The sequence below is a fragment of the Carex rostrata genome, chromosome 25 (assembly GCF_964058835.1).
Source record: "Carex rostrata chromosome 25, lpCarRost1.2, whole genome shotgun sequence".
Taxonomy (NCBI): Eukaryota; Viridiplantae; Streptophyta; class Magnoliopsida; order Poales; family Cyperaceae; genus Carex; species Carex rostrata.
In genome coordinates this window covers 1097310-1121801 of record NC_135942.1, presented here as the reverse complement: position 1 = coordinate 1121801, position 24492 = coordinate 1097310, and the positions used below count along the sequence as shown (strand labels likewise).

Genomic DNA, 24492 nt, shown 5'->3' with positions numbered 1-24492 from the left:
TAAACGGGTCCGCATCCCGTGAGATATCTCATATTTTGAGTGACCTACGTGTCCGGTGCCTATTCGGGGATAACGCAGGGGCCCAGTATTGTTTAAGCTTTGAGATTCAAGCAAAACGTCTTTGAACAGTTGGATTTTCCAAAAAGTCACGCAAAATATGAGATATCTCAGAGGACAGAATGTCTTTGAACAGTTGAGATTTTCCAAAAAGTCACGCAAAAAATGAGATATCTCAGAGGATGCGAATTCAGGCTAAACAAAGCACTCATCCTTTCAACAGAGATCTTATGTAATTTATTTCATGTAACGAGTCAAACTGAATGAATTATTCTTCCACATAGGTTTGAGGCCGGGTCCGGGTATAAACGGGTTATTAAGAGAATTCATGACCCAACCCAGAGTAACGGGTTTGTCAAAATCCAACCCGTACCCGACCCAGTAACATCTCAACCCAGTAAAATACGGATCGGGTCGGATGGGTCAGACGGGTCGGGTGGGTCAACAGTATTTTTGTACACCCCTAGTTTCACACCACCAAATATGATTTGTTCAAATTGTTACATTTTTTCCGTCACTTATCAACAAGCCATTTTTTCGCTATTAAATTTTGCCAAACCAAATTACTTTTTCTCCCTCCGATGTTTGATTGTGCGTTCAATAATGTAATTGTTGCTCTCAAAATAGTACCGTCCAAATTTAAATGATGAATCCAGATTAAGACAGAGGGAATTTGGTTTGAAGTGTTCCCATAATTGAGATGCCTTACCTGAAACGGTGTCAAATGCCCCTGCTCTATCTGAACCGATTGAGCTGTCATATTTTATTAAAATAATAATAATTGAGTTGTTATGACTAAAATTATTCAAACCAAGAACAAAATAGATAATACAAGTTACAAGGTGCTTTGTTTTTCAAATATTAATTTGTTAGAAATTACTTTCAGAGAACAGAAACTTTTTATACTTAACAATGCTTATGCTGTTAGTTGTAATTATAATTTTTCCAGATAAAAATTGAAGTCAAACTTTTTAACTTTTAAGTACTCATAAGTGATTTTCCAGTGAGACTTTAAACGTGTGACCTTTCATGCAAAAAAATATTATCTTAGTTATTAAATTAAATATTAATTCTCTTCAATTATATCTTGATTCTTTTTTATGTATTTATGACATAAAAAAAGCTCATTACACTTTAACAGTTGGTTATGTTGATGGAGAGCGTTGAAGTTAAAATGCAACAAGACAAGAATTAGAAGAGTTGTGTTGTCATATTTATGCTTCCTTGTTGAGCTAACTGCCTAACTCACACCTCCAATATTTGCGTTTGAGTGAGGCTATGGTACGACGCGTAGCAGGGGCCCAAGTGCGGACGTGTCGCCGTCTTGGGCGCACACGTGTCCCAGCGTCATTGGTTGCTGGAGCGGATTTTTGGCGGCTTTGTCCGGCTATTCGTCTGGATCCTTATTTTGGGTAGAGTTCATATCAGCTGAGGTAACTCAAATTTTGAGTTTATACCAGGACCGTCCGATCTGTTTCAACACTATATCCGTGCATTTTATCTCGATCCAAATCCATATATCTATAATATCTCAATTCCATTATTAAGCACGTTGGGTGTCCGATCCGCCAACAGCTACGATTGAAAGATGAAACTTCGGATTTAATCTCAGCCCTCAAATTATATAATTTGTCTTATGTTTATTAAATGCATCTGTTTTATGTATAGAAGTCTAAATTTAGTTAAAAACATACTCACTACATATGCTGCCACACGATATGTTACATTTAAAATTGAATAGATTCTGAAATTTAGTGATATATTTCTTTGTTTTTTTATTTCTTTGTTTCCATATTTCTCTTCTTCAATTAAGTAGACTCCACATTCCATTTTCTTATTTCTTTGTTTCCTTACTTCTTCTTCGTTTCTATACGGATCACAATGGAAAATAATAATTTTTTATTTCATTATTTCTCTTTCTTTGTTTCTATACATATTGTTGTGGAAAATTTAGAATATATTTTCAATATATAATATATCAATGTGTGTGTGTGTGTATTCTAAATTGGAAACAAAGAAGAAGAATAATATAAATTGGACATGTGTGTATAGATATATTTTTCTTATAATGTGTGTGTATTTATGTTTTTTTATATCATATTATATGTTGATGTTGAATTGTTGTACGATACTTGATATTAGATTCGAATCGAACTATTATTTGATATCATTGGTACTTAAAAATAAAGAATTATCACATCATCAAATTATTATCAGAGATAACGATTCAAGTTAATTAAAAATACAGAATTATATAAATTCTTTACTAACATGCCTCTTAATTTTTGGATAATTATTATTTTCATTGATATATTTTTAATTTTTTTTTTCTTCTAATATATCCCCGTTGCAACGCACGGGCACGATACTAGTATATATATAGAGAGAGATAGATAGGCTAATAAACAATCGATTGTTCCTGAGGTCCCGTACAACCAAGTTGTTTTCCGATTTTATATCTATATCTATTTTTGGATGCAAGCTTCAGTGTTCACCTATAGTGATAAGAAAGGTGAGACTTACAGATAGAGTCCACTTGCCAGCCTCTCCGACTCTGTAGCTCTATGATGTGCTCATAAAAGAGTTTAATAAATATAACTTTAAACTACGAATTCAAACCGTTTAAATCCTTCGAAACAAACAAATAAACAAAGAACCCTATTCTAGTTTCGGACAATTCTATAATTTCATTGCTTTGGAAAACATACAAATAAACGCAGAACCTTGAGCAGATATTTGTAAATTCAAAACGAACAAATATTTGATTTAATTTTCTGTAATATCATCAGTTTCAAAATTAAGTTTTCAAACATTAAATTAAAGAATGGCATCTAAAAAGGATGCACAAAGTTGCCAATTGATATGTCCATCTCAGAGGAAGACCCCACCATTCTTCCGCATATTTTCTTTTCCATATTTATTTCTAAGCCTGATATTTTAAAATATCCTATGCTTCTAAAATATTATCCTCCGCTTGTTTTTTTCCCTTTTAATATTTTATTTGATCATTGCACGCCCAAAATAGCTTCCCATTTTATGAATTTGGCATGAAGTGCCAACAACACCCCTTCTGCCCTGCAAAGATCATGTTTTTAAACATTACCATACAATGAGACAATTATTTTCAAACTCAATAACTTATGCATGGAATCATTTAGAAAATAAAATATACAGAAATAGTGTTTTCAGATTCTCTCTTTTTTTTCTTTTTTCTTTTTTTTCTTTTTTTTTTTTGAAATTCCATGGTAGAAGTTACCAGGAGTATTATTTTTTCAGATTCTCATTTGTCAATTTGTTCAGGTAACCTTGCATTACCCAAGTACACGAGTTGCATTTCTCCTCTCCATATCTATAATCCCATAATAAGAATGCAGTAGAAGGATAAAAAAAAAGTAAAGCATGTTTCTGTGTGTGTGCGTGGAATAAGATGAGTTTATTTGAAAGGGAAATGAAAAAGACACCATATGACGAAATTCAATCCTAATTCGAGGCACATTTTTTTTTGTGAATATCATTCCTGTCAAGGTCCCTCTTATAGTAGTTTCTACCAATCCAGTGTGACTGCCCAAATAAAAAATATATTCAGAATATTTTTGCAAACAGAAATTAAAAACATGCTCAAGGAAACCATAACAATTAACAGTATAACAGCCTTCATAAATTCAATATAACAGACAATAATACCCTTTATAAGTATACCTTGCATTCATGAGAAAAGCCCAACTGGTAAACTGAGTACCTAGCAATTTCACATAGGTCACATGAACTCATCTTCCACATTTGCAAAATAAAAAAAGGAACCAGGAGAAAGTAGTGTCATGGAGACCTTGGATGGTGGTTTTACAAACTTCTGTTTTTGCTTTTTTTATTCCCTTTTGTTGGATGAGGAAGGGGGTTATTAGCAATCCCAAATTTAGAGAGAGAGAGAGAGGAGATTGGCAATGAGTTTAAATCTCATACATATCTTTCCTCTTTTGGTTTTAAGTTCATTTACTAAAAGAACCTTCCAATCAGACAGTCAAATGGCAAAGACAGCATTTAACTGGAAAGGTATCTTCAGAAGAAAAAAATGGTAGGATGGCAAATCTTACAAGGTTATGAGGTAAGGTGGAGCCCAGCTGCTTACATTCAGCTACTCTTATATTATATAAAACAGGTACCAGAAACAATCAGACATGTCATCAGCATATACTGGCAGGAATTCTGGTGTTCAAATTGAAATTGTCAGGTTCTTGACCTGACAATGCTTGAGAAAACATGAATTGAACAAACAAACTACTAATTGGAACTAATTACAAAGGAATCTGAGAACTGAATACAAAGAACAATAAACTAAGAGAACTATAGAAACACTCAATTTCATATTTCAATTCATAATCCGACTCAATACAATGACTTTCCTTTTATAGGCGAGGCTTACAGAAAAAAAAAAAAAAATTAAAATCAACCTCACAAATCTCTCTAACAAAATACTACGGGCTGCCAACTCAGCAAACACAACAAAAACGCTGATCTAACGAACAAACTTGCGAACCATTCAGTCGATTTCTTCTCCAGTTCCTGCCCCTCCTCCATTTCAATAGAAGTGGGCCCAGTTTCCAGCGACCCAGGGACATGACACAAATCCTCATCAATCATCGATACTGAGGTGGACCATTCAGTTGTATTCCAAACTGGTATCAAGTTTGACTGATCGAGTAATGAACCTTTTACAGCACCAGATATTACAGGCTTTGCTCATATCAAAACATGACATCCAATCCTTTAGAATTGACATATGGCAGAAATGCGACTTTGTATGCTATATTTAAAAACAATTAAATGCTCTCAGGCTGAAAAGATCATTGAATGCCATATTATTAAGATTTCCTAAAATCAAATGATAAGAATACAAAAGAAAGTTGATTTCCTAAAATCAAATGATAAGAATACAAAAGTAAACTCTCTGATAAAAGTTAGGAACTAGTTTTAAAAGTAAAAACAGGAAGATTACAAAAAATGTTTTGCTGTGCTAATAAGCTTCAGTCTATGACTGTCACCTGCATATAATTGTATAATATAATCTAAGAAAAGAACCCAGTCCCTGCGTACCCCCGGTGCAACAGATTATGTGCAATGCTGTCCCTCTCCTGTTTCGCAGTATGTGATCTTAAAGGATTCTCTGGCACTGTTTCATCATCAACCAATTCACACCGTATCTTTTGTTCCATCTCCTCACCTCTCATCTGGCATATATTGTGCAACACGCAACATGCCCCGAGCACCACTGGCAAATCCTGCAACTTCACTTCTGTACGCTTTTGCAAGCAGCTCCACCTGCTCTTCAACTGCGTAAACGCTTCTTTCGCAATCCTCCTCAACTCCCCAATTTTCTCATTAAATGCATGTTGAGTCCATGTTAGATTTTGGTGGTCATATGGTACAAGAACCCAATCCATTAAGGGATAGCTGTTACCACCCACAACCCAGGTGTCAGTCAACATACCAGCTGCAGCACGCTGGTACAATGCCGATTTCTCCATCACCTGATCGTCAGGCATCGACCCAGGCCATCCAATGCACACGTCGGTGAATGCACCAGTGGGATCCACAACCCCTTGTAAGGTAATTGAATACGAAGTCTTCTGATTCCGTTCAGTATGCCGCCTATTGAAGTAGGCTGCCACGCTTATCTTCGGTGCAATTATGGGGATGTGAGTAGTATACATTGACCCGATCACATTAGGTATCCCTGAAATTGACTCGAACTTCGACTTCATTGATGAAATGGCATCTGCATCAGTCGGCCACTGAAGAAATTTAGGCATCAGCACAGTTTTAATAGCAGAGCAAACCTCGAGTACCAATTTGTGACAAGTGGAGATACCAAGACCGAATCTCTTTGACACTAGTCGGAGCGGTTCCCCAGTGGCAAGCCGCCAGATGCAAACCGCCACGCGCTGTTCCACAGGGATGGCAGCACGAAGCATAGTATTCTCCCTCGCCACAACAGATCTCAACTCATCACAGATCATGTCAAACGTGGCACGGCCCATGCGAAAATCAGCTCGGAACTCACTTTCTGGGTAGTCAGGACTGTTGCACCGGTCCCACCAAGCCGTTGACCGGTCTTTGACCCAGAGCCTCCTGTGGTGAGTCCCACCAGAAGCCGGCTCAGCCGAGTTTTCTGAAACTGAGGCTGCAGCAGCTACAGTTGTCACAGCTGCGGTTGCAGCAAGTCGCGCTCTTTTTGCACGAATTGTGTCAGATTCATCCAATTGATCAAAGTGCTCTTCCATACTTGAATAGTAATCCAACATTGCCTCTGTTTTCTGTTGGTGGTTCGACTCAAGAAGAGAAAGGTCACGCCTTTCTGACTCATCAGTATCATGCCGGTCAGACTCGTCTTGTGCATCCAAGACAGCCAGAGAGGTCAATAACCTTGCAATTGATCGCTTCTTATTCTTCTTCTTGCCTTGATTGTCAGCAATTGGGTTGAAATTGGGATTGGTACTGGGATTGGGATCAGGGTTGCTATCCTCATCAGTTGTCCGGTGTTTTCTCCTCGGCATGGAGTCAGAAAAGGGGGGGATGGGGGATAACTCAGTGGAATTACTATCCAATAAAGAGATATAATAGGAGAAAACGTCGTCAGTAAAGGAAGCGGGGGTGTCGTTATTCCCGGAAGGGGTTCTCATATAAAAGTTGAAAAGCTTTTCGTTTCAATTGATTGGAAATTCGGAAAGGTTAGTTCGGTATAGGTGGGAGGTGGGAATGGATGGTGAAAGGTTGAATAGCAAGGGAATAAGAGCAATAGTGAAACTGAGACTAATGTGAACGGGGAATAAGAGAAGGGATACTTATATGAAAGAGGTTCAATAGCGTGTGAACGCGCTTCGCAAGGAAGAAGCCTTTTTTGCTTTGTGGAGAAGAAAGAGAAAGAAGTCGGCGACCGCCTTGTAGATCTTCTGCAACCACTGATGTATTTATAATTTGCGTCAAAAATCTGACTGTGGGGAGAACACACACGGACGGGTGATACTGACCCGATACACAGAAGACTGTATCTGACTTGTCGACAGGCAGGGAGGTGCCACCGCCATACTAGTGGGGACATTGACTGGGAGGGGCCTTGTAGACCGCGGCTCACGCGGTTGAATAATTGTTAGATTTTTTGTGGATAGGCTTATGAGAGCAACTCTGTGGGGGACCATTTAATTTCCAAATCACACAAGGGCCCCATCTTATTAACACTGGTGCGCTGATTTTACTGACAAATTCTCTGCTGTATCTGGTTTTAATGATGTACGTTGTCAATTAAAATTATCAGTTCTCACATTCTTTATAGTTTATACATGTTAATATAAATTTTAATTACTTTATTTGTAAACTATGAAATATCGAAGTAATTCTAGTCGTATCTTTCTAAATTATCATCATAACGTGATATTTTATTTTATTAAACTCAAATTATTGTAAAATTTAGTTCGTTGTACAGTTTTAATTCAAAATTTTGTATGCTTGTGTATGCTATTTATTTCAAATTTTAATTTTTCACCAACACTTATTTTCAAATTAGATTATTTTTTCTCAAAAAAAGATTTATTTATTCGACGCTAATGCTTTTTATTAAAAAGTTTGAGGTGTATTTCTTTTGTATAGCAACTTAAGGTCCTGTTCGGCCGCGTTATTGTTCCCGTGAGAAAAAAAAAATTCAGTTCAACTAAATTTTTTTTTTTCACAGAAACAATACTTTTCAGTTCAACTCCTGTGCCCATACCCATTCTCAATTAGAGGCCGAACAGGGCCTAAAAGAAGGAAATTATTTGGAAAACACCTTTTTAGCATTCTAAATAAACAATTCAAAATTTCATATTGCCGTATTATATAAATTATTAATTATTAAATAATAAGGCGTAACTACTAACAAATAATTGATTAGTATGCTCCTTAAAAGAAAAATATATTTATTGTGTTGACTTCTGTGTGAACCTCAATATTATTTCTACGAGAACAATAATTATATTAAGCTATACGAAATCTACAAAGTCTTGGTTGCAAAGAATCTAAACAAAATGTGAGGGAATGGAGTAGGATAAGATAAGCAGAGGATTAGTGTGGGACAAAGTTGTCATGACGTAAGCGATGATCAACTTTTGCAGAGGTTGGAAGCAAAAAAAAAAAAATGAGCAAAACAACTGTGTGTGATGTTTGGTGAGCACAATTTTAAAAGTATATTGAATTGATTTTAAATGTTGAATTTAAATAGTTGAAATTTTTGTACTTCATTAGTAATGCATGTACATAAATTTTTTTGAAAGTTTTGAATTTATCTTTACAAAATCAAGCGGTCAAAGAAAGAATTTTTTTATAACTTAATTTATAAGTTGTTTTATATATTCAATTTTTATCATTTTTTTGACCGCTTGACCGTGTAGCAAATAAACTCAAAACTTTTAAAATTTTATATATACATACATCACTCATGAAATACATAGATTTCAACGGTTTGAATTTTGAGTTTAAAGTCTATTCAATATACTTTTGAAGTTGTGCTCACCAAATCCTCTTGGTGAGCACATCACATTCTAACTTTACTAAAAAAAAAAAAAAATTGCAATTGAAGAAATCCCTTTTAGAATAGATCAAAATTTATGAATGAAATCAAGTCTTCATGTGGTGTGAATAAGACTTTCTGACTATTATCATCGGAGCAATTATATCTCAATCTCTTTTACTTATGAGGCGAATTCTGTATGATATTTTAAATTTTTGGTTTTATAGATTTTAGTACTTATATATTTTGTACATGACATGTACTTACCGAGAGAAGAGTTTGAAACAATTTTTTTCCAACAGAAAAATAGTAGTAAATATGCTCGGTTTATTGAAGAAATTTGATATTTAAATTTTCCAATCTTTATTTTCATCCAAAATTTCAAAATTTGCACGAAAAGGTTTAAATGTCTCTGTGTTATGAAAAAAAAGGAGCTGGACCGTTTGTAAATTTACCCTTTTTTTAGTCAATCATATATTTATATTAAATGTCACCGTTTGTCATATACTCGTATGTACGATATATAAAGAGTAAAAGTTCTATTAAATTATATATTTTTATATCAGTAACTAGGTGTGGGGGTTTTGGACTTTTGGTTAGGCCGCAACCGTTTTTCTTATGTAGGTTGGTATACAGAGAAAAAAAATTTCTTCCAAAACTGACTTAGTCAAATAATAATAATTAGTTCATGTACTAACATTCAACAAATGCATAAAAAAAAATTGCAGGACAAATACAATACGTAACTATCTAGATAAGCACAATATTTAACTTGAAGAAGCTAAATTACCTGGTACCATTATACAAACTAATTCAATAATCAATGAACATCCATAAAGCATTATTCCAGATTTGCTCAAACTGCAGCACGTCGATTCTCATACTGTATATCTGACCGTGATTCGCCAGGTGTTTTACCAATAGGAAGCACCAATTTGTCATTCCTGCTGCCACTGAATTATACTCCATGTGTTCAAATCTCTCCCTCTGCCATATTTGACCGAGTTGCCTATTCATCCGCGTGGGATCAACTCAGTTACCAATACCAAAATCTCTCTTGTTGCCAGATCATACCGGTGTGGGCCAAACCATGGTTGATTCTGGTACTCAGTTCACATTTCTCTTACGTGATCCATACAACATATTCAAAAGTTAAAACAGAGTTTCTTCGCCAAACAAAAGGAATCTTGACGACACCATTAAATGAGCCGGATTATGTTTTTCGAGGATCTTTTGATATCTGTTTTATGTATTTTTAATTACCTTGAATCGTGATCTCTGATAATAATTTGATAATATGATAATTCTTTATTTTTAAGTACACAAACCGAACTTGCTCTGAAATCCTCTTGACATAATCAAGTCATGTAATGAATTGAAACTCAGCTATAAGAGTACTCAGAACCTAACTGTCAGAAAATTGCCATAAAACTATAAAAGAGGTCCATCAAATACCCAAGAAAAAAATGAAAAGAAAAAAAATAAAAAATTAGAGAACTAAACCAAGAACAGAAACCAGAGACTAAGAATTAACTGCAATTCTCGAAACCCTCAAAATTATTGGAAAACCTCAGTACAATTTCCAGGGATTGTTGCAATTGACGCAGGTGACAAACTTTAGTTTTCCATAAGCACCAGGTCAAGATATAGCTCCACTTTCTTCCTATGATTAAAGAAAAGAACAATGCCTTTTGTTTCATTTACATGAAACGGGCTTCTAAAGCCTTTTATCAAAAAAAAGAAAAGAAAAGAACAATGCAGAAAATTGACAAAGAAAAGATATAGCTCCCCTTGCACATAGTCAAACACATATGCACACAAACAGATAAAAGGGTGTCAACAGGTCAAGTCTGGTTGTGTCGTGTCATCCATGGATCAAATAGTAATATTTCATTACTATTCTTATGCTGGTTAGATCTGAGACATGAATCAGCATGCAAGTGAAGCTGGTCAATTAGAAATTGAATCCCTCTCTTGAAAAATTGTTTCAATTTATATTTAAAATTTGTTGTTGAATATTAATACACCTTTCCATGATAGTATAGAACAATGGTTAAAAAAGTTTATATCGCTATATATCGTATAACAATCAGAGATGAAAATATAGTTCAAGAGCAAATAACGAACAATATATGGTACTATATTGCCTTCAAGATATATGTCAAAGCACTTCCAATTAAGCAATGTATTCTAAAACCCAAATTACACATAACCCCTAGAGACTATACATATACCTGCCAAGTCTTCTTCTGAAAATTTTCTCCATGACTACGCTTGGGTGGAAAAATCACGTGAGACTACTGATCGAGACTCTCGTTAGCACCAAAGCTGTCAGGCACCTGCTCAATATTTTTTGTGCTTTTGTTTTCTCTGAAGTTGATCCCCTAGTAGATTGTCCACCTCTCTTTGCAAATCAAATGGTATCGACACCTAGACATAATCAAATTAATCAAAAATTACCATTTTGCCATCCAGCTCAGATATTGCAATTGCCACTTGAGAAGATCACAAGTAACACAGGCTTACAATAGCAAGGTTGCTAATCAATATCCAAAAATTTCAGAAAAATATCATAAAAATGCCCCTCAAAGTCTCCAAATATAATTTCCCAAAAATAACAACATAAGACTATGAATAGTTTATAACTTAAAAAATAATGGCTTAAAAGGTGTAGGTAAAATCATAACAATGCCGCTCACGCTAAAGGCAATTTGGAAGTTATAAAAAGTATGATACCTCTCTTAAATATTTTTCATCATCGAGATCCAGTCGGTAATTGGGAAGTGGCACTTTGCTAAACACACTCTTTCATACTGACGGCTGAAAATTCAATTTAACATAAAAACGACCAATTAGAAGACAAATATTTTTAATGAAGGGTGAAGTGGGTATTTTATAGATTTAACATGAGTTTTGATAGAAAAGACAATAAAATGGGTAAATTTATGAGTTTCTGAAATTTAGAAGGATAAATATGATACTATGAAATTTAGAGGGGGGAATACATAATTTTGAAGGGTATACATGAAATTCCCCCTTAGATTTTTACTGGAAGGATGTATGGAACATGTAACTGTGCTACATTCCTCTAAATGTATAAAATTCTAATTAAAACAAAATCGAGACAAGTCATTTAGATCAATATGACACAGTTTTTTCATAATTCTTACTACTTTGCATTAGAGGTTTGATCTGAGCGAAAGCTTTTGTGCCAGACTTCCTACGATGACCAAAAGAAGGTGATTTTCTTCTGTAATTTCCCGTCACTAACTGCTACATGTAAATTCTCACTTAGAATATTATCCATGTTACTTGCCCTACATTTCTGGTACTGATGATGAAAATAAATAAATCCTCCCAGAGTGAAAGATTTACTACCAGTTTTACACCAACCATGCATCTTTATCTTCCCCCTTCTACTTTTGACATACTACCGTCTGATATTTATATATATATTATTCCACAGTTGCCTATATACCACTTGCACAATGTTCTTATCCACAACTGTCATGATGTTCAAAATAATTATTTACCTTGCTACTTCCTAAAATTATATTTTCCAAACTACATCTACTTCCAACTTATTTGTGTTTTCCATAAAAAGAAGATGGTGCCCAGTATTGACATATTCATAATATACTTACCATCTCAATCCCCGGGCATGAATTTACAGAAACGAAGAGATTATGCTGCCTCTGCTATACATTTACAAGTTCCACAATAATATCCATGGATTAATATTGAGGATTCTAATACCCCAAATTTCGACAACATCACTTTTATTTATTTGCGTATGAATATTTCCATCCTACCATGTACCAGTATTTGAGTTTTGCTTACTGATTAGTCTTCCCCTGTACCAGGTATCCGATCACAGCGCAGTGCTTACATCATGCAGAGGAAGCCCCCTCTCTTTTTCTTCAGTCTAATGTATCAAATTTACACAGAAAAAAACAGAAGGATACATAGGGAACATATTTATTGAAATCTCTACTACTGACATGGCATCCTGCAATTTGTATCACCGATTAATAGCCTCCTAATATAACTACCTGAATTGAAAATTACATGATTTGTCAATCGCACTCCAAAACCTAAGAAGGGTCCGGCAAACTTAAAAACTCCCCTACTTCCTTTGTATCTTACAAATCGTAGATGACTTGCTGTCTATCGATCCCTAAAACTACATTCATTTACTCACTCATTCGCGAACAGCAATGATTGCGGCAACAATGAAACTGTGAAAGCGACTCTCTTGTTTGACTTTTAAGAACAGCTGTGTATCTGCTTGATCTCTCGCATTTTCACTCAATAGTCAGTACTCACTACTCACTGGATCTCTTATTTTGATCTCTTACAATGGACAACCTACTCTCCAATGGGGAAGTTTATCAAACAGTTCCTAAGCAATTCATTCTCCCGCCTGAGAATCGCGTGTCCGGAGAGGTCAGTTCTACTGTGAGATTGCCAGTGATCGACCTGAGAGGTGGGCCTCACTGCCACGTGGAGGACCGTGATCAGCTTATTGGAGAATTCCTCCGCGCTGGCAAAGAGTTTGGTTTCTTTCAGGTGAGGGCCGTGAGGCCATCCTTTGTATTGGCACACTGGACTGAGATTTTCTTCGTAAGTTATAACTGTTGATTTGTGTATTTATTTGAATTATGCCTGTTTTATTTTTCAGGAAAGTCCTTTCTTTTGCCTGAACTCTTACTAAAATCAAATCTCTATTAGTAGATAACAACCACACAATAGTTGAGCATAAGTAAGTACCTTGAATTATGGCACCAAACCCACTGTACTGGTAAACACCTTACCTGACCTGATACTACACCAAGCATCCAACATGCCCAATATCGAGCTTATTCTAAAATTACTTCTCAACTTAGTTTATTTCATAAAGGTAATATGTTTATAGGTCAAAAGTGCAAAATTTTATATTGATAGGAGGGGCTTAGCCTCCTTTCATTACAATGTAGTAACACCCCTGGTAATATGTACTTTATCTTAGGTGATAAACCATGGTGTATCAGAGCAATTGATGGCAGATATGATGCGGGTCACAGAGGAGTTCTTTAACATGTCGAAGGAGGACAAAGCGGCATATTACTGTGAAGACACATCAAAGACGAATCGCCTTTTCTCTAGTACTATTTACGGAAAAGACGGGCCGAGGTATTGGCGTGATTGCCTTAAGCTAGCCTGCTATCCCGTAGCAGAAACCATAAATGAGTGGCCTGATAAACCAGCAAAACTAAGGTATGACATGTCAATTTGCCTTACTAGTTTTACTATTTACTTGTGCTGTATAAAAAGTTCCTTTAACAACTGTTATATTTTACAAATTATCAGGGAGGTTCTTGCAAAATTCATAGTTGAGGCAAGAGAGGTATCAATGACTCTTCTGAGCCTGATTTGCGAAGGATTGGGTCTCAAAAAAGGATACTTTGAAGGAGACTTGAGTTCAGGTCAGGTTCTAATAAATGCGAATTACTACCCGCCATGCCCAGAACCAGATCTGACACTTGGCTTGCCGCCACACTCTGACCGCAACTTGATAACCCTTCTGCTCCAGGGAGCTATTAGTGGTCTTCAAATTATGCACCAGGGCAAATGGGTCAGGGCAGAGCCAATCCAAAATGCATTTGTTATAAATTTTGGGCACCAGTTAGAGGTCAGTTTTAATTTGTTTATATATTGTTGTTACAAGCTTTTTTTTTTTTTTTTGAAAAAGTTGGCAAAATACCACCCCCTTCATTTTGTACCTGTACCAGTATATGAATGACAAATGGAAACATCAGTATGCAAATTGCAAAAGAATTAATGTAATCAAACTAATTTTCCAGTACAGTACAAGCTGTACTTACCAAATGGTACAAATTTTGATTATATTTTGGGATTTTTTCTCCAAGCGAGTAATGTTTTAGCATCAAATAGATTAAAAAAAAGGACCAAGAAACGAAACTGAATTTTATAACAAGATCCAACGTTTTGTCAAGTGCACTCTTGAGTCATTTCTTTACGCTTTAATATACAAATTTTGTTTCTATTATTCCTTTATTCTTATACACATTATGATTGCTTGATCAGATAATAACAAATGGTGTATTGAAAAGCGTGGAGCATCGGGCCATTACAAATTCGGGTGCAGCAAGGACGTCTTTGGCTGTGTTTATAATGCCGGCCATGGAGAGCTTCATTAGCCCGGCAAAAGAGATGGTTAATGAAGAAAACCCTCCCGTTTACAAATCTTTTGTTTTCAAGGATTTTCTTAGAATTTATATGGATCTGTCGGCTAAGAGAGTGGATGTTATGGAGGCTTTCAAGATCAGTGGTTGAAATGAAACGAGGTTGTCTTTGTAATGTTGAGATGGATGGAACTTAGATACAAGAAAATAAGTGATTATTCACTCGAGCATTTGTGATTTTTCTTCTTCTCCCTCTTCTTCTTTTTACTGTTTTTCCTTATTTTTTTTTCTTTGGCTTAAAAAAATCCTCTCAACATCAATGCTAGTGACTAGTGACTACATCTGCCAAATGATACCCATTGTCTTGCTAGTCATGTTACATATAAAACTTTGTGTGTGTGAGAGAGCGACTTTTATCAAGAGATAAGAAGAGGTCTCCATTATAAAGAAAAGAGGGAGGAGTTTATAGATGATTAAACTGGAAAAATATGATAATAGTAATCTTGATTGAGCAACCATCTCCATAGGTTTTTTAGCCGAAATGTGGTGTGCAGATCAAATGCGCATGAACGTGGATTGAACCGAAAATATATCAGCCTTACCAGTAGAAGCATCGTACCAGTAAATTATATTGCGTATGCCATGTGGTCACCCAAATAGACCAGTCTTTTGATGAACCATTCACTTGTAAATTTTTAGTACAAAAAAGGTAATATGCTGGGATACTTTGGTACAGCATTAATACACCCAGTAACTGTGATAAATGAGTGTTTCTTTCATGACAAGCAAAATGGTTTCTATATCTTCAAATTTGTGGGAGCTAATTCAGGAATCATGAGTTCTGAATTTTGTAGCCTAAAGTATTTATTGCAATGAACCATGGTTTCTGAGCTAATTTCTCTATATCTGCAGCTACAGTTTAACGGCTAAACTCCGACCCTAAAAATTTTTAGCAGCTAATTTATCCTTGCTCTCTACTGTACGAACTGAGGATGTGAACCAAGAGCACATATCAAATTTTGATTCTTCATCTATCCTCCTCATTCTTTATTTTTAATTTTTTTTTAATAACTTTCCCTATGTTTTCTTCTAGTCACCACAAAAGCTGTACTTCCATAGTTAGAAACCCATGGGCCTTATTATGGGCTTCTTGATAGTAGGCCTTAGAGCACAGGAAGCGGCATACGTATAGCATTCATTTCGTTTGAGATTCTATTTAGAAAATTGAATTTCTCCTCTTATCGTCATTTATATAGTTCAGCATTTAAAATAGGGTTAATAACTTCTGGAACAGATCAAGAAATAACTAGATGGTATTTTAGAATGATATCACGGCCACCCTTGCAAGGTGTTAGATTTCCTCTTTACCTCAACTGGATCAATTCCACCATTTCATATATTTCTTGAAAACAACCGCCCCGGCCACCACCCCCCCACCCCCCACAAAGAAACCGTTCAATCACTCTCCCGGTGATTGATCTCGGCGGCGGCTGTGTCGATGCCGATGGTCGGGATGAGATCATGAAAGCCGGCAAAGAGTTCTGCTTCTTTCAAGTATTTGTTTGCATATGTACAAAAAAACAAGTGTGATATTATTAATTATTTTGTAGTCTAATTAATACATGTATGAATTTAAGGAGTTATACTGTCGGAGGTGAATTTGTAGCAAGCTGCTTATGCAAAAGTAATTGTAAAGAGAGCAAATAACAAAAGGGGGCAAAATTATTTTTCTCTGAAAAAAAAGGGAAATATTAACGAGTAATGCTAGGGTGTGATGTGCTCACCAAGAGGGTTTGGTGAGCACAACTTCAAAAGTTCATCGAATTGACTCCATATACCGAATCCAAACTGTTGAAATCCATGTACTTCATGAGTGATGCATATACATGCAAAATTTTGAAAGTTTCGAGTGTATTTGCTATATGGTCAAGCGGTCAAAGAAATGAACATTTTATAAGTTAATTTATAAGTTATTTTATATATTCAATTTTTATTATTTCTTTGACCACTTGACCTTGTAGCAAATAAACTCGAAACTTTCAAAATTTTGCATGTATATGCATCACTCATGAAGTACATGAATTTCAACGGTTTGGATTCCGCATTTAACATCAATCCGATATATTTTTGGAATTGTGCTTACCAAACTCTCTTAGTGAGCACATCACACCCTAGCTTTACTCAATATTAATGCATAATTCAACCCGTATGCTTGCATGGAAGAATAATTATGAGAAGATTTTGCATGATTATTTGCATGCCCAAAAAAAATATCGGAGGAAATTAACATGATTGGTCTGCAACCAAAAAAAAAAAAGAGAAGCATGATTGGGCGAACTACTCTTTGTTTTTTTTCTCCTGAAGCATAGTTGCAATAAAGGTACTAATGGATTGGCCATTTTCCATGTTTTCTCCGTTTTCTTTTGGGCAACCAGTAGTTCTTCAAACGAATCGAACTTACTCTAGTTTGAGTTTGGAGAGTGCTATATTGAAAGCATCATTTGAAATTTTGAGAGTTAAGAGAAACTTTTATCTCTAAATACCAATTTTGTCCTTCTTTCTCTTCCTTATCTGTCACAATTAATTCTGTCGTAATTAATACAAAAATTAATAAAAAAAATTAACAAAGGAAATTACTCCGACAGAAAAGGAAAAATTATAATTTTGGTAGAAATGTGTCCATAGGCGTTCCTATATAAAGTACAGTAGGAGCAGACAATTAATCTCTAGGGAGCAGAATGACATAAGCCCTAGCCTCCTTGCCTCCTTGATTACCAGATTTACAGAACACCAGTCTGACTTAAGAAATTTACAAAAGGCACCTTCAGATAGACCAATAATACTATGAGTCTATGAACTATGATGCAACACAGTAGTGTCTGGCAACCACCAAAGAGCCAAAAAGAACAGAAAACCATCGGAAATGCCAAGCAGTAGTGTCTGATAACCCAGTAGTATGTAACAGACTTGAAGTGGAAATTTCAAATATACCCCCATAATTTACATAATTACACCAACCCCCCTTGTTTGTAAATCGAAAAGATCAGCAACCTTGAGCTGGTGTAATTGACTTGTATGTGACAAGTTCCCTGCCAATTATCCACGGCTGAGAAAAAACCCAACAAACATGGCCATTAGAATTATCCAATGCACATACGGAGAAAGATCAGTTTGGGCATGAGGAAGAGCCCTCCAAAATTTAGTGCAATTGTTTTATTAGCCTCTAACACCATCATCGTTATCCACGTAAAGATAATAAGAATAATGTGGTAAGAACAATTTAAAATGATATACTATTCAAATTTTTAAAAACAAAACTATATTGTTTTTTTTCTTTACTTTAGTTAAAGTGATACATTTAAATCCTTGAAAGAAAGAATTTACTTTTTGTAAGAATCACTCGATCATCTTATAGTAGGCTGTTTTGTTGAAGAAACAAGACACTGTTTTGAATCTACGGACTGATTAATTAACTTTCATTTTTGGTACACCTGAAGAACGATTTCAAATTAAAAGAAGTTTGGAGGAGAAAGAACAAAGTTCTAGAATAGCGGAAGGGAATGATTTTTGGGGATATAGTACCACAAGAGAAATATTTTTTGGATGTGCGTTTTTTTCTCACAGAAGAAGAATGAGTGAGAAAGAGAGTGGTCAAGGGCAAAATCGGTATTTGTCAAAAAATATTTTGTTAGCTCTCAAAATCCGAATAATTGCACTCAGTATAGCACTCCCCTTTGAGTTTAGTTTGAATTAATTTCGAATCAAATCTTTTATGAACTTAATTTCGAATCTTTTAAGAACTTTTTTACAATAAGGAAGAGTAATCGTAGTTGCCGAAAGCGAGAGATGCAAGTCGTCTAGGGTTTTAGAATTGAAAGCGAGAATTACAACTTACGAGTTATGACTTATTGCTGAGCGGACTTATGTTTTAACTTTTAAGTCATCAGCGAACATAAACCATCAGCGGAAATCAACGATTCACGTTACTTTGAAATTCGAACTAGAATAATTCGCGAACTTATTCGAAACAAACCAGGTTCAGTTTGAATTTGATTTGAATTAATTTCAAATTATTTCAAATCGAATTTTTTATGAATTTTTTTGAATCAAACTCGAATTGAATCACGAACTACAAATTTTTTGTGTAGCCCTACTAATCACTAACCAAGTACACAATTGTTTTTCAAAAGAATAAAGGATGTTGCACATATTAAAAAAAAAATTGTGATGTGTCGAGATGCGCCATATTAAATGTTGCACAATAATTTAGGCCATATAAAAGCTAATGCAAAGCCTGTCCGTTGGTACCAGTTGTACACTGCTCACACAGTACGTACACTGACACCAAGCCTCATTCGGTGTGCATCCCTGTCACGCAGTGTACGTACACTCACACAGTAATGGTCATGAATTGGTACCATATTAAATGTTGCATCCCTGTACGTACTGTGTGAGTGGTTACGCATCAATATACCAGTTGTACGCCTCATTAGCTCAGAGCTAGATAGAAAGGGGAAAATGGAAAGTATCAGCAAGCGCTGCAAGCCTCATGCAGTGTGCATCCCTCTCCCAGCTCAAGGCCACATGACACCAATGCTAGCAATTGCCAAGCTACTCCATTCCTCCGGCTTCCACATAACCTTCGTCAACACCGAGTTCAACCACCGCCGTCTCCTCCGCTCACACAGTACGCACACTGCTCTCATAAATTTTGCTGATTTCTAATCAGTTAGTACCAGTTGTAGAAGACCAACTCTTTATATTGATAATAGTTTTGGTTCGTATTTAATTTGAATTTTCTTCGAACTAGACGGTGATCTGGGAGGTTTTCCTGATTTCCAATTCATGACCATTCCGGATGGACTCCCGGTGTCCGGAAATCCCAAAAGTGACATACATCATATCTGATGCATCGATGAGCTTTGCTTTAGACGCGGCAAATGAGATTGGTATTCCATGTGCTCTCTTTAGGTTTTGCAGTGCTTGTGCCTTCATGGCATATCTTCACTATCACAAGCTTCTAGAGAAAGTCCTATTTCCACTCAAAGGTACGTGTCAATTTTTCACTCTGTATTTTTTTTTTAGTTAAATTATCTTGGTTAATTTCTTCGTAGGGGTGAAAACGGAGCTGATACGGATTCGGAGAAATCCATAGAAGATCCAAATTATCCAGATTCGGATAATTTGGCCGGATTCATATAAAAGAGAAATTAATATTTGCTATAGGTGGGATTTGAACCCATGTTCTCCCATCTCAAGGTCTTTGAACTAAGCTTCAAATCACTAAACCACAACATCTTTTGGTACCATTCATTTATTTGTTATATATATTATATAAATAGATTATCTCCCATTTCTTATAAGTTCATTAATATTTATATTTAATGTTTTAATTAATATTTGTATCTTAGAAGTTCATATATCTTAATTATCTGATCATTATTCGTTTTATATCCGTATTCGAATCCGTATCCGTGAACTATCTGTTCCGTATCTGTATCCGTTTAAGGCGAATTTGATTTTAAATTTTGATATCCGTTTACTATCCGTATCTGTATTCGTATCCACTCATTATCCGACGGATACGAATATGATATCAGCATTATCCGCTCCGTATTCGCTATGTTTTCACCCCTATAATTCTTCAACATTTCTTAGCATAATAAATTACTGAGCCAGATGCATAATAAATTAATAATAATCTGAGTAGAACTATGGTTTTTTTAAGCTCACTTAATCCTTTGTCACTTTAATTCTAAAATTTATTGGATTGAATTTAAACCACCAATATAAGCCATTAAAACCGATCTAAAAGATCTATTTCCCAAGTCATGCATTTACATTATACTTGTTTTCCAGTTTCCAATTTCAAGAACCACTCAGGCGATTGGCTCCACAGTTTCTCTTTCCCTTGTCCTTTTCTATCCGGAGTTATGCATGAAAAACTAAACGGGCCGAAGCCCATTTTCTTGTCGGCTCCACGATACAACAATAAATTATGAGATAAAAACAAAGAATACTGATTCAAATGTTAACAGCACCAGTATTTTTGTCTTGCTTATCGACGTTATCGTATGTATTGGTCAAAAAAGTTACATTAATAATTCACATACAGCCAAACCTACTGTTACCGCAGATTCCCATTGAGTAGTGAATATTAAAATTTTAATTTTACATACACAAAGAATTGAAAATATCTGTGAAGATAAAATATAACTATTGCCGAAATTTACCGACATAAATTATTGTTTTCTAAGGTATTACTATTACCAATAACATCTGTGAGAAAACTGACACAATTATTTTTTTTCCTAACAATGCATAATTAAGCATTTTTATCCTCGCAAATACTCATGAATTATTGAGTAAGCTTCCTCTGTCACGCGGCGGCACAAGTTAAATAAATATAATTAATTAGCTTCCATGTATCCTAAAGAATAAAAACAAGTTCACCTTTAACCTTTAAATTAGCGTTTATCTGTGACTTACTTTATTTTTATTTTTTGTTATTGTTACTGCCGTTGTTAGTAGTTTTGTTTCAATTGTTATTATAAATTTTTTATTAACTATATTATTACTATTATTATTTAAAGATAGTTGCATGAATCTTTACTTTGTGCTTACAACTAAATATTGCAGTGACTTCAGCATGGAATCCAAATTCAATTATTTTATTATTACCAATGCTAACTATAATTAAAGGTCATGCAAAGGTTTGAATCAACATCTTCAATTATTTTACTTTAACAGATAATGCTCAACTGCACAACGGATTCCTTGACACCGCAGTTGATTGGGTCCCGGGTCTGAACCTCATAAGACTTAAAGATTTTCCAAGCTTCATTCGAACCACCGATGGAAACGACATTATGTTCAATTTTATTACGCATGAAATGGACCGTGCACCCATGGCTTCTGCAATCATTCTAAACACATTCGATGAGCTCGAACAAGAAGTTTTAACCGCAATGGCCACGATTTTACCACCGATTTACACTATCGGACCTCTCCCCATGCTCTCGGAACAAGTACCAGTAAGCCCAATAAAATCTCTGAGCTTGAACCTGTGGAATGAACAATCAGATTGTTCAAATTGGCTTGAAGGGAAGAGGGACCAGTCTGTAGTATATGTAAATTTTGGTAGTCACGCCACCGTGACAAATGAACAATTGACAGAATTTGCATGGGGCCTAGCAAATAGTGGATATACATTTATGTGGATAATTCGACCTGATCTGGTTAAAGGTGATAATGCAAAGTTGCCAGTAGAGTTTTTGGAAGCGACAAAAGATCGGGGTCTAATTTCGAGTTGGTGCCAGCAAGAGACTATTTTGAGACATCCAGCAATTGGGATTTTTCTAACACACAGTAAAGTTGCCAGTAGAGTTTTTGGAAGCGACAAAAGATCGGGGTCTAATTTCGAGTTGGTGCCAGCAAGAGACTATTTTGAGACATCCAGCAATTGGGATTTTTCTAACACACAGTGGGTGGAATTCGACATTGGAGAGTATATGCGGTGGTGGACCGATGCTGTGTTGGCCGTTCTTTGCTGATCAACAGACAAATTGCCGCTATATTTGTGCAGAATGGGAGATAGGCATGGAGGTTGATAATGATGTGAAGAGAGATGAGGTTCAGAGTTTGATTCGAGAGATGATGGATGGAGAGAAAGGCAAGGAGATGAAGAGGAGAGTGGGGACGTGAAAAGAGAAGGCGGTTCGTGCGACGCAGCCCGGTGGTTCTTCATATGTTAATATCAAAAAATTAATTAATGAAGTATTGGTTCATAAGGCAAGTGCTTAACTTGCTGAGGCATTTTATTATTTTAGTAATTTGCAATCATTGTTGAGACTTGAGAGTGTTTAATATATTTAGTAATTTTTTTATTGGGAATTGTTACTCAATCATATAATAAATTATTATGTGAATGCTCAATTTCTTTTGTGTAAAATTAGATTAGCCTAAAGAAGTTGAGAAAATATTTTTTTTGAATTAATTGGAAAATAAATATCACATGTTCATGCACTAATTATGCATTGTATGAGAGTATATTCTCTTGTAGGTCTGCTAATGGGCTCAACTGAGTCCAAAACTCGGCCCAGCTCGATCATGTAACAAAATAAACTCAGCTCGGACTCAACTCAAATTTAAAGGAAAAAACCCGACTCAGTTTAATGAGTTTGAGCCTTCGGCTCGGCTCGAATTCGGGATCGGCCCGTAACTCGACTCGAACTCGTAAATACAGAAATGAATTTCGCTGATACACTTACGTGGCTGCCTAGGTTTGAACTCGGAAATAGAGAAATGGGCCACGTGGCTGCCTATTCTAAATGCATGTTTTGAAGATTTATCATTTTTTAAGTTCGAAAATTCATTTTGAGATGTATGAATTCGTTAAATTAATATGGTTTCTTTAATAACAAATGAGTTCGGCCAAAAATATATTTTACAATAGCAGAAACTTTAGTGATTATTTTAATTTGCTCTAATAACAAATTATTATTTTAATTTGCTCTAACTTTAATTACTTCTATTATCCTAAGTTGATCAATCTAAAAATGGTTATGATGAGATGTGAATTTCAAATAAAATTTAAATTTTAAAGAAAATTATAAATTAAAGTATTTACCTCTAACACTACTCAAGAATGCGACATGAATGGACGGATTTGGTCCAAGTTGAAGCTCTCATCAATAGAGGCAAACCAATCCTTTGAACAAAGAAGTGCCTCGATTGTCTCTGGTGTCATAGAACTCCGCATGTGATCTGTCAAGCAACCTGCTGCACTAAAAGCTGACTCAGATGCAACGGTTGACACTTGAACCGCCAAGAAATCCCTTGCCATCTTTGCCAAAGTCGGATACAATTTCGAATTTTTTCTCCACCAATGCAAAATATCAAATTCTTCATCTAACTCTACCACCACGGCATCTTCCAAATAGTTATCCAACTCGGATCTCTTTTGTCGCGATCGACAATTTTGAGAACGAAATTCCTGAAAATTGATCTCAAGCTTCTTTTGTTTCTCGTTTTGATGTTCCACTTGCGGTGACATACTAGTTGTCGCTTGGCCAGTTGTGCTCTCATACTCCTTATACCATTTTTTAAGCGACTTCTCCACACATTCAATTTTTTCTTTGCACGCATCAGTGCCTTCTCCGTATGCAATACCAAAACAAAATTCCACCCATTCAAACTTTTTTCGAGGATAAAAAACACAAGCTAATATTAGTGTCCCGTTCGGCTCTTCCCAATATTTCTTGAATTTCTTTTGCATTTCCTTTGATAAGCTTTGCAAAATGGGATTGGTATGCTCTTCCAACAAAGTGCTACAAACAGTCCACACCTCCTTCAAAGATGCATGTGAAGAAGGTCGCCTAAAGGTTGAAAAAGTCTTTGTTGCATCTCGAAATACCCGCAAAAACTTTTCCATCTCTGCCGCCGTATTCCAATCCTCCGAACTAGGAAGAATCACCACACTACCATCTCCATATCTTAGCAAGGCATCCTTGTACTACAAAGCTTCAACGACCATATCTTAGGTCGAATTCCATCGAATTATGCAGTCTAAAGTCAACTCTCTTTTGGATGGTAATTGCATTGCATTTAAGATTTGGTTGAAGGTTTGGAGTCGCGGGCCACTCGAAGTTATATAACACATCAATCTCTTGATTCAAAATCATCCTATGGCCGTGTGCCAACTGTCTATGAGAC

General features: G+C 35.6%; 3 protein-coding genes, 1 long non-coding RNA gene and 1 pseudogene across 5 annotated transcripts; 2 read left to right on the top strand and 3 right to left on the bottom strand.

Moving 5' to 3' along the window:
- Nucleotides 1–2789: 2789 nt before the first annotated feature.
- LOC144543840 (uncharacterized) lies at nucleotides 2790–3847 on the bottom strand. The gene is made up of 3 exons (XR_013508096.1): nucleotides 3757–3847; nucleotides 3519–3618; nucleotides 2790–3406 (listed from the first exon to the last, which is right to left on the bottom strand). It is a non-coding gene; the product is annotated as an uncharacterized LOC144543840 (long non-coding RNA).
- A 1054-nt stretch (nucleotides 3848–4901) lies between these two features.
- LOC144543835 (protein ANTAGONIST OF LIKE HETEROCHROMATIN PROTEIN 1-like) lies at nucleotides 4902–7235 on the bottom strand. The gene has a single exon (XM_078292266.1). It carries the CDS (start codon nucleotides 6732–6734, stop codon nucleotides 5121–5123), a length of 1614 nt encoding a protein of 537 aa, XP_078148392.1. The 5' UTR covers nucleotides 6735–7235; the 3' UTR covers nucleotides 4902–5120.
- A 5392-nt stretch (nucleotides 7236–12627) lies between these two features.
- Nucleotides 12628–14977, top strand: LOC144576344 (2'-deoxymugineic-acid 2'-dioxygenase-like). Its single transcript, XM_078326707.1, has 4 exons — nucleotides 12628–13162; nucleotides 13602–13849; nucleotides 13943–14264; nucleotides 14681–14977. Exons 1-4 carry the CDS (start codon nucleotides 12953–12955, stop codon nucleotides 14927–14929), a joined length of 1029 nt encoding a protein of 342 aa, XP_078182833.1. The 5' UTR covers nucleotides 12628–12952; the 3' UTR covers nucleotides 14930–14977.
- Nucleotides 14978–19269: 4292 nt separating this feature from the next.
- On the top strand, nucleotides 19270–22581 carry LOC144543903 (7-deoxyloganetin glucosyltransferase-like; annotated as a pseudogene). The gene is made up of 4 exons (XR_013508105.1): nucleotides 19270–19465; nucleotides 19589–19826; nucleotides 21529–22116; nucleotides 22232–22581. The product of XR_013508105.1 is annotated as a 7-deoxyloganetin glucosyltransferase-like (transcript).
- Nucleotides 22582–23419: 838 nt separating this feature from the next.
- On the bottom strand, nucleotides 23420–24211 carry LOC144543902 (zinc finger BED domain-containing protein RICESLEEPER 2-like). Its single transcript, XM_078292352.1, has one exon. The coding sequence runs from the start codon at nucleotides 24209–24211 to the stop codon at nucleotides 23420–23422; it is 792 nt and encodes a 263-aa protein (XP_078148478.1).
- Nucleotides 24212–24492: the final 281 nt, after the last annotated feature.